The following is a 10,544-nucleotide window of genomic DNA, read 5'->3' as shown; positions in this document are numbered from 1 at the left end:
TTGAAGCACAGAAATTTTGCATGGTGCCACACCATGGTCTACGAGTCAGCTACACCTGCTTGTGCCAGGGGTCCAAGCACAAGCAGGGTGGGACACCAGTGACAAGGGCCATGGCAGTCACCAGCTTGGATTAACTAAATAAATGAATAATCCTGCTCACTTTCCCTGAAATAAGGCTGTTTTCTATGGGCTACACTACAGGTACTCGATGGTTTCACTTCTTCAGCAATAATGGATTCCCTTTCAAACAAAGCAATTGGAAAAGGTAAATCACGTCAGGTGCCAATATTCTGCTTGTTCCATGCAGCTCTGGGGTGGGTGCAGTTTCACGGGTACTTGTGGATTGATCTTGTTCAGAATTCAGTTCTGCCCACTACCTTACAGCGGCAAACAGTGCAGTTGTGGGGCAGGATCATCACCTTGGGCTGGCAGCTCTTCCTCCAGCACTGTCTGGCAGTCCTTGACCCACAGCTTGTATGCTCTTTCCAGGGTCTCTTCACTGGTGTCATTGAATATGTCTGGAAAATAAGAGTTGTGGTTAATAGGACATCCAGAGGAGATTTTCCTGCCTGCACACACTGACTGTGGCAGAGTCTCTCCAGTTTGTGAGAGCCTTTTATCCTGTGTGGAGAGACTGAGCTTCATGGAAATGGTGTGAAAAGGAGAGATACCAGATATCACAACCTGGTGCCATTGCTTCTGTGCTAGGGGCTGGTTGTCTTTTATTTTTAAATCTTATGAGTATTTAATCCCTGATATTCAACAGATATTATTTTGCTTACAAGCATTAGTTCTAGGCACAGTAAAAAATTAAATTCCTTTTGCCAAGGATTATTTAACAAATCTTTTCAAATATAGCAGAGGAATTATTTTTCTCTTTTCCTCTTTCTGGTCTGTCTTCCAGAGAAATGCACCTCCCTTTGCAAGGTGGATTTGTTAATCACAATGCAATTAATTAGACCTCAGTCCTTAATGGAGTTCTGGGGCTTGCACACAGGAGGGATCCCGTCTCTCGATGGGCTTACCAAGATGTGAAAAAGAGCCCAAGAAATGCACAAACACAACCCCAGAGCCCATTTCCCAGGCTGTCAGTGCCCGCCCGTGCTCCCTGGGGTCCCTGGGCGGTACCTGCCACGCCGAGCCCGGTGGGCAGGGGCATCCGTGGCTGTCCCCCGCTGTGCTTGAGGCGCTCCTGCAGGGCTCTCTGGATGAGGGCCCAGCTGCAGCCGCTGTGCCAGACCGGCAGCTCCAGGCCCCTCATGCACTGCAGGATCTGCTCCTTCTCCTGGGCGTCCAGGAGCCCGCGCGCGTGCGCCACGTACGTCATGAACGCCATGTCGATGTTCACGGCCTCCCCGTGCATCAGCGACGGCAAAACCCTCTGCAACGCAGCAAAGGGGGGTGGCACAAAGGGTTTGGGGTGGCAAATAGGAAACAAGTGGGGTTTATGTCTAAAAACATCCCTGAAAATCGGCGTTTGGCTCGCTGCGGTTGCTGGATGTTGGCATGTTGTGATTTATGGGTTGCTAGGATGATCCGTTTTACACATGATTAATCGCAGCTAAAACCTCCCATAGGGATCTAGGATCTAATTTTCCTCCCATCTAAATCACTAGAGCACCATGAGATAGAGGGATGAGCTCTGAATATTGGATAAGCTGTAGGTGTCCCTCCTCGTTCCTCAACGGCAATTTCTCCCCCGCAATATGGGCTTGTGGCCTCCATGTGGGTGATTTCTACTGGCTGCACTGGAATTTGGTTTTCTTTGAGCTTCAGTAAGTGCCCAGTAAGAAACAACAACTGGAGTGAGGTCTGAATTGGAAATATTTGGTGGTATGAGGGAAACAGGGCAGGAGGAGCCCCTTTGACACCAGGCTGATGTGCTGGGTGACCTGGGCTAGCATGTGCAAATCTGGAGTTATCTCAGCTCTTTTTCACTAGGTTTTCATGCAGCCTATTGAATTTTTAAAAATTTTATCTTTGAATTGGATATTGCAATATAAAGTCTGTCACTCACCATTTCCAGCTCTGGGCTAATAAGGTGGCCAAAATCAACCAGTCTGTCCAGGTCATCCTCCCAGAGGTTGGGAGCCAGCTCTTCCAGCATGGTTTCAATGGCAATCCTGGTAGTCTGCAGTGCAGCATCCCTGTGGTCAGCAAAGCCATTGCAGGACTGGAACTTGGTGTCCAGCAGGTGTTTACCATGATTCTTGAGCAGGTCAAACAGCCCTTTGTGTTTCATGAGGGCCATCTGGGACAAAGAAGAGATAATTAAGGATGATTGTCTGATCTTTTCATGTGCTGTTGGAAACTTGAGTGTTTCAGTGGATTGGACTGCACTAACATTATAACTAGCAAAGAAACACCTGCACATGTGGTGCATGGACAACTTGTACCTCTGTAATCTGAAAAGGTGTTTCTGCAGACTCAGTTCCTGGCTAGCACAATTATATTTGGGATGTGTTCAGCAGGTCTCTAGGGAATGTGACTCAGGGGTGTCACACACTGTCAGCTGTGCTGAGTGAAGGTGTGTGCAAAAGGCAGTGTGGAAATGCCCAGTGGGACTCTGGTAAATGGCAGAGATGATGCGAGCTCTGGTTCCCCTGCTGCTGCATAGCTCTGCCCTGCTGGGGTTTGCTGTGTGCTCCCATAGCCCAGCAGGTGGTTTGTAACGAGCTTTGGTTATTTGTGTGCCTGAGGAAACTCAGCACTGGGTGTGGCCATCCCCAGGACAGGGACTGGTTGTGGCCAATCCCAGGACAACTCTCATCTAATCCTTGGAGTTGCTCTTTGGGCAATGGAAGGAGGGAAAACACTGCAGTATATGGAATATGAGAGTTCAGAAGTTATGTCCTTGTTAGAAATGCGTATTTTTCCCCTCTCTGACTCAGGAATTAGCCCCACCCCTGTAGTGGGGAATGGTGACCTGAGGATTTCACAGTGCCTGTGAGAAACCTCCAGATATCCTGGGGATTTCTCACTGTGCAAGTGAAAATTGCTGTTGATGAACTCATCTCTAATACACTTTAATAGCTTGAACTCTGCTTTATCAAAAGTTTCCAAAGTGCTCCAGACATAAAGCCATTTACTGTGCACTTTCCAGGTAATTTTAGAAGTAGAATTTGCCTCGCAGGAGATTGATTGACCACACTCGACATACCCACTGAGGTAGGTGCAAATGATCTTGCAGATTATTAATCCCCATCATAATGAGCCTCAGACTCTCTGCCAGGAGTTCATTACAGAGTGCTATGGATCAGCCTCAGTGGAAAGATGAGGCTTTTCTTCCCTGATTTTGCTGTGTCTCCTGTGAGATTTTGGTGTGTCTGGCTGTGAGTTTTGGAGTTTCCTCTGCAGGCTTAGCACTGGACACTGAGTGTAAGGGATATTCTAACAAATTTAGCACCTGTACAGAATATATATAGACTCAATGAGAGTTAAAAGTCCCCTTGATGACCCACCCTGATTCCTCTAAGTTGTTTATGCAATGCCATGGATGCTTCTGGGCATTTTACTTTTCAGTACTTAAAACGGGCAAGAAAGATGAGGAGAGACTTTTTAGCAGGGCCTGTTGTGATAGAACAAGGGGTAGTGGTTTAAATTGAAAGAATATAGATTTAGGCTAGTCGTGAGGAAGAAATTTTTTGTAATGGGGGTGATAAAACCCTGGAATGAGTTATCCAGAAGTTTGGTAGATGCCCCATTCCTGGAAATACTCAAGAACATGTTGGATGGGGCTTTGAGCAACCAAATCTAGTGAAAGGTATCCCTGATCATCACAGGGGGATTGGATTTGGTGGCCTCCAAAGCCCCCTTCCAACCCAAACCACTGCATGGCTTCAGTTTTGAAAGCTGCAGTTGCAGAAGTTCATACCTTTAAGATTTCCCCAAGGCCATTGGAGATGTGCCGCCGAGGGATGCTCTGGATGAAGGATCTATCCAGGAAACTTGCCACGGGCGGCGTGTAACCCCCGAGCTTGTTCTTACACTGCAGAAAGTTCACCCCATTCTTCGCCCCCACGCTGGCATCCACGTAGGAGAGGAGGGTGGTGGGGACCCGAATGTAGGGGGTGCGTCTGCGGTAGAGCGAGGCGGCGAGGCCGACGATGTCCAGGCACACGCCGCCGCCGATGGCGATGATGGGCTCCGTGCGCCGGTCTAGGCTGAAGTTCTGCACCTCGTGCAGGATGTTCAGCACCAGGTCCATGGATTTTGTTTCTTCGGTGGTCGGCAGGGCGAGGATTTTGTACTGGACGTTGTTCTCTTCGAAGTATTGTCTGACTTTGGAGCCGTAAAGTTTGTCGACGACTTCGTCGATGACGATGAAGCGCCGCAGTTTCCTCTTGCTGGCGGTGGCAAGCTCTATTTGCTGGGGGTCAGTGATGTGACCCCACAGCAGAGTGGTGTTGGAGGGCTCCAGGATGTTGTATGTTTCTACCACTTTGTAGCAAAAATAGATGGGAGCCTCAATTATCCAGGAAATCCCACCTTCGGAGATGCACTCACCTCTGGCAAGGATCAGAAAACACGGTTTGAAATCACTATTTTCATAGTTTGACCTTTGCATGTCTGAACTAGTTTAAGGATGTAGCTGGGAGGGGAACAATTGAAGTCTCCTGCCCATGCAGTGCAGAAATGTGGGGCTGTGAGGGTGGGACACCCCCCTGGGTGTCAAGGGCTCAGCAATTTTATTCTTGGAGAAGCTCTCCAAGGTCTTAGTGAAGAGTTAAATGTCTGAATTCCTACATAGCACTAAAAAGATACAGTTCAGAAGGGCTGGGACATGTTTTTCATGCTAGAAGTTGAAAACCCATAAAGAATGAGCCAGCCCAATCATTTCAGCTTCCAAAGAGGGAGTGGGGAAAAGAAGAGGTTGCCAAAATTTTCCATATTTATGGAGGAAGCATCCTCTGATGGTGTATCTGGGTGATAGGAGTGAATTTATACCTGTCTGTCTATAAACAGCCACACATCTCCACTCAGACCAGTGTTTCTACAATGCTTTAGTTGAACTAATGGATCTCTACCTTGAAATAGGGGTGACAGAAATAGTAAGTACTCCTGGAAAGGGAAACAAAATTATTTCAGAGTTGAGAAACATTTCCATATTGGAATTTTCAAGGTAAATAAAAGCCAAAATTAATTATCTATCTAAAACCAGTGAAAAACACAATCCTACAACCCCTACCTTCTGTGGGATGGCCAAACAAGGGAAAAAAGAAGATCAAAAAATAAGAGAAACCAAAACCAACCAAACAAAAAAAACAAGCAGAAGGAAATAGTCAAATGTAGTTTATATAAGACTGTTTTTTGAGCTGCATTTCAGTTTCTGTGATATTCATTGGATAATCAGATTTTCCTACATGCCCAATTTCTTTTCACATGCCTGAACATTCACTTAGAGGTTGAAATAGATGCTTCTCTGCTTTCTTTACCAAACTGTCTCTAAGTCTTAAAGTCTCTAAGCCCTTGAAGTCCATAGCTGTTAAAAAAAAAAAAAAAAAGTGAGGGTTTACACCTTCCAGAAAATTTCTGGGCTTTTCAAATGTGGTATCAGAAAAAGCAGTTGTGTACATTTTAATGCACCATCTTATAGCTGTACTTCACTCCATGTGCATTCATCTCTGCTGTGTGACCCTTGTAAGAGACAGGATGGTGTGGAATATTATTTGGTGGAATCAGCTTTGGGTGCTGGATGGTACAACCAGTACCCATTGCAACCTCTCTGCTGTATGAAAATCACAGCGAATTTGGGGCTGAACATGCCTTGGTGGGAGCATATGTCAGCTGAGGATTTTTCTAGGTGTTCTTGGGCCCAAGGTTCATCCTTCTATTGACTGAGGTCCAGCAGGCTGTTTTGGGTCTGCCAAGGTCCTTCTCTACCTGCTGCAACTCTGCCTGGGTGATGCTCGTGTGTGATCCCTGCCAGTGCTGGTGAAGATCCCTCTGACCTGGCTGAGAAAAGGGTTTGACTTGTGCCATTAAAATCTGAGCATGACAAAGGCTGGAAAACTTCTGAAATGCAGAAGAGAGCTGTATTAAAAAAGATCTGCATCATGAATGGAGCTCCATGCACTCATGAAAAAGAGTATGCTGTAATTAAAAGATAATTAACTGGAGAGATGTTCTATCTATTTCCCTGGGGGACATTTTTGTCTCTGATCAGTCTGAAGCAGCATTAGGTGACTTCTGCAGTTTGAGGGATGTGTTAAGGGATTTGCTGCTGCCAGTGACACTTTATTTTTCCCACCTACCCATTTAATTTGTCTGTGACCACCTCTATAAACCCATCTGTCTCCCATGCCTGAGCGTGAGATTTTGCACACACAGATTGCAGTTTCAAAGAAGTGGAGAGAAAGAGCCCAAGTGCAGCACACAGATGTCCCTGTGTAAGTTTTTCAGAAGTTTAAAGAAAATTCCTGTCTACAAAAATGGAGGCTGTTGATAAAATTCTCTCTGTAATTCTGAGCTGTGTCTAAGAGCAATGCAACCTCCTGCGCTGCCATCCTGAACGTGTTCCCAAGGACATGTCCTCAGGTTTGTGCACATAGGTCAGGTTGGTTGGGGCTGGGAACACCCTGGTCTAGTGGAAGGTGTCCCTGCCCATCACAGGGGTTTGGATTAGATGACCTTCAAAGATCCCTTCCAGCCTGAACTATTCTGTAATTCTGTAATTCTGTAATTCTGTCATCGCGGGTTGAAGCCGCCGCGGCACCCAAGATGGTTTTTCCATCCCACCAAGGAGCTGGCCCCAGTTTGGCCAACCAGAGCAACACAGGCTCCTTGCTATACTCACATTTTTGCCTCAGAGTGAGTGATCTCATCCTCACTATTGGAAAGGGCTTCTCCTTTCTTGATGCGGCTCCACGTGCTCTTGACTCTCACCAGCTGGAAATCCGTCTGCCGGGGCTCCTGGGCCATGCTGGCTTCTGGGACTGCTGGAGCACACTCCTCTTCTGTCACCAGCATGCTTCCAGAAGGTGAAATCTCCCTATCCAGAGATCTCCCATCACTGGGTGCCTTTGAGTGCTTTTTAAAGGCTCCAGAGTGACCAGGCATTGGGAGGGGAGGTCTCGTCTCCATGTGAGGGACTAATTACAAAACTGAGATTACCTAATGTGGGATGCACGTTAGAGGTGGCAGGAATGTTAGAGGACACGTGCGACTACCAGGATGGGGTTGTGTAATCAGCTGGTTTTATAATGCTTAAGATGTACAATAGGAGTGCATACATTAACTCCCGACATGATGCCCTACAGCAAATTTAAAGTTATGAAAGGCAGTTTGTGCGATTCCTCACATCATTCAGGAACCACCTTTGCTGAGTAGAGCCTCTGATCTGGCTGCAGCTTTTAGCTGCTCTTATGGGATGAGACAGGAGCAGAAGCATGGGGATCAATACCCGCTGGATAAACCTCTTTGAGCTCACATTTCTGGGATCCTCTTGAATTGAGGAAGAAAAGTCTATATATAATGTATATTTTAGCTTTTATGGTGGGTTTAAAAAAAAATTATCAGAGAGGATTTATCTCCTGAAGGGCTGTATGTGGCATGAGCTGGGTTTTGATCCCCACGTGGCTGGGGGATGCACAATTCACTTTTCCATGTGATCTTCCAGCTGGGGCTTTTGGAGGCCCCCAGGCTCAGGTTGCCACATGAAGTATTCCCTTGGCATACAGCTCTGTGTGCTCAGCACAGGAAGATCTTCCTTTGATTTCACCAGCAGTGCCTCAAGGCACAAACCTGTCTTTGCCACCTTCTCAGCTGTGTTTCTGAAAGCTGTCCTTGTTCAGAAACAAAGATCAAGAAAACCAAAACCAGTAACAGCAGAGGCAGGAAAAAATGGGTCTTAAAGAACCCGTTGGACAATGCTGTGTCATTGCTTTGAAGGCTTCATTGCAGCCAAAATCACTTTGAAACCTTCATCTATCTCAAAATTAATATTGAGAAAGAGCTGAAAGAAAAATCTCCAAAGCCATGTAGCCGTGCTCCAAGAATTGTCTAACTCCTGACTCCCGTCCTCACTGCTGGCTTCATCTCCACATGGCAAAGTGCTTTGTAAACAGGACAGGCTGTTAACCCCATTTTGTAGAAGAAGAAAATAAGAGTCCCTGAAATGAAACAACTTGCCCAAAGTCACCTTAAAGCTTTTCTGTGTGGATTAGATGGCACACGAAATCTCATAGCCTGTTTACCAAATACTCATCTGAAATTTTAACTCCCAATATAAATGCAATTTTTATTGCTTTCTGCAATTCTAATGCAGTTTGTTGTTTACTAAATCATAAAATAGAATAATTTTAGGTATGTCAGGAGGTCTGGTTTTTTATCTCATTTATTTGTTTTAATTAATAACAACACAGTCAGCATTGAGACTTATTTACTTTTCTTTTACTCTTTCATCGTGTGCATTTATTTATTTTCTATTTATACTTCCCTGTTCTATTCTGGGGACACTGAAATGTCTTCTGTTACATTTGAGAAGTTGACAAATTAACTTTCCACTGTCCAGCTGCTTGCCAGCACCAATGACTGCCAGGTCCCTGTTCCTTCCATCCTGCAGAGGAGCTGCCAAGAGCCCTGTGTGAGCTCCCGCAGCCTGTTCCCCTCCCCTGCCAGCCCTGGGCTCTCTCAGCACACTTTGCAGGTACATTGAGCCAGTCCTTGAGTGAATGAGCCCAGGGTGACACATCCCAGAGGTGACAGATGCTGTTCTGGTTATGGGGAGTCCACATTTCCTCGTTACCTTCAGTTTGTGTTTCATCTGGATGAAAAGGAGATGGCCAGCCCACCTCAGCTCTTTAAGGACTTTGCTTTAGTTCCTCACCAGCCCTTTCTGCCCAGCCCTGCTGCAGGCACCTCAGGTTTTTGGATGCCTTGGTGTCCCCACTGTTTGCTCGTGATGCCTCTCAGCCAGTCCATTGCTGGGACCCTTTCCTGGGGTGCAGATCCTCTGGTACCCAAGTGACACAAGCAGGGGCTGCTCCAATGTTTGGCTCTGGGCAGTGGTCACCTTGTGGCTAAGGACCACTTGTAGATAACCTGGGGTTCAGAGTCCTGGGACATTTTTGGCTCCATACCTGGTGGTTTAGCTGGGGCATGTCAATGATATGTAACTAGAAGATTATGAAACTGCCAATTACTTCCTTGAGAGCCAGCAGCTTCCCAAGGTCAGGATGTGAACTTACATAAAGCAAAGGCACTGACAGTCGGCTCTTTGTTGTGTTTTTTCATGTCAGATGCTGTTGGATCTCACCTGCTGCCGGTGCTCTGGGTGGGACAGTGGGTGCAGCCCCAGCCCGGGGCCATCCTCCCACGCAGCCTCTCCCCTCTGCCCTGGTGATTGAGGGAGGAGATTTTGTCCCCTCCTGAGCACTCAAGCACCATCCTCCTGCTCTGCAGAGGCAGCAAACCCACCACAGCATCCTCTGAGGCCAGGGGACAAGAAGGAACATGCATAACCCTTCAGGTAAACTCCCTGTGAGGGGTGGGGAGCTCCAGGAGAGTGGTGTGACAGGAGGGGACACCGTGTGGCTTGGCAGCAAGGCAGAGGGTGGCTTTGTCAGGGACAGGAGAGAGGCTGAGCACAGGAGATGGGTTTGCAGGAACCTGGAGTGGAGGGAGTGGGACAATCCCAGGAGAAAGGAATGGTGGGGTGGGGGATGTTTGCAATGTCAAGAGAGCTTTGGCTGTGACAAATTTCTGATGGGTTGTGATGCTTGTTTTACAAACAATTTCTCTCCCTAATTGAGCACTGGGGAGATTCAGCTTTTCAACTTATTTTCTGGCAGTAGAACCTGTAGAAAACGCACCAGCTAGTGTATATTTTCCTTGCTTTCCCCTGAAGCCATGAGGAGCAGTGTCCTCTCTCTGGGTGCTTCCTCCTGCTCTCTCTCCTCCTGCTCCCCCTCCATCCCCAGGCTGCTGCCTGTCCCCAGGCCATCACTGCTGCAGGCTCTGGCACTGTGGATGCTGAGGCTAAGGCTGAGCTCTGCTCAGGACCCTCTGCAATGTTTGATGGCCATGCACTCGTGTTTTGGCCACACTGCCCACCCAGCCCTGTCCCCATGATGTGAAGGACATGAATTACACACTGAGGCAAAGAGGTGAGGGCTGGGATAAGCTGTTGTCAATGCTGGAGGTGCCTTGGTGGATATGATGGCTGGAACTGTTTGGGATGATTTTAGCAGGCTGGATTTCCAAGTGCTGAGCACCAAGCAGCTCCTGCCAAAGTGCTTGGCACAGGAGCACCAAAGAGTCTGGCAGCAAAGGGTCCAGGTGGATCAGGTTCAGTGCCCTGCCCTGGCTGGGAAGGGGGGCTCTTTTGGAAGGCGTTGCTGGGGCTGCAAAACAGATCTAGAGCCTGGAAGGTGAAATGAGGATAGCCCTAAAACAGGAATCAGAGATTTGGTTGTTTTGGTCTCATGTCTTTGCTTTGTTTTTGCTGAATCCAGGCTGCCTTCTTGTCTTTGTGACTCCTTTGAGGTGGCCCCTGGCAAGCAGTAAAGTGTCCTCCTCTTTTCCCCGCCTAAGAAGTGCCATCT

General features: G+C 47.4%; 1 protein-coding gene across 1 annotated transcript; it reads right to left on the bottom strand.

Annotated features, from left to right (window-relative positions):
- Positions 1-378: 378 nt before the first annotated feature.
- On the bottom strand, positions 379-7,083 carry LOC117002559 (2-epi-5-epi-valiolone synthase-like). Its single transcript, XM_033071814.1, has 5 exons — positions 6,797-7,083; positions 3,875-4,508; positions 2,018-2,251; positions 1,129-1,381; positions 379-518 (listed from the first exon to the last, which is right to left on the bottom strand). Exons 1-5 carry the CDS (start codon positions 7,081-7,083, stop codon positions 379-381), a joined length of 1,548 nt encoding a protein of 515 aa, XP_032927705.1.
- Positions 7,084-10,544: the final 3,461 nt, after the last annotated feature.

Source organism: Catharus ustulatus, chromosome 13 (assembly GCF_009819885.2).
Source record: "Catharus ustulatus isolate bCatUst1 chromosome 13, bCatUst1.pri.v2, whole genome shotgun sequence".
NCBI classification, from domain to species: domain Eukaryota; kingdom Metazoa; phylum Chordata; class Aves; order Passeriformes; family Turdidae; genus Catharus; species Catharus ustulatus.
Note: the sequence above shows the minus strand (reverse complement) of the source record. Positions and strands in the feature narration are given on the sequence as shown.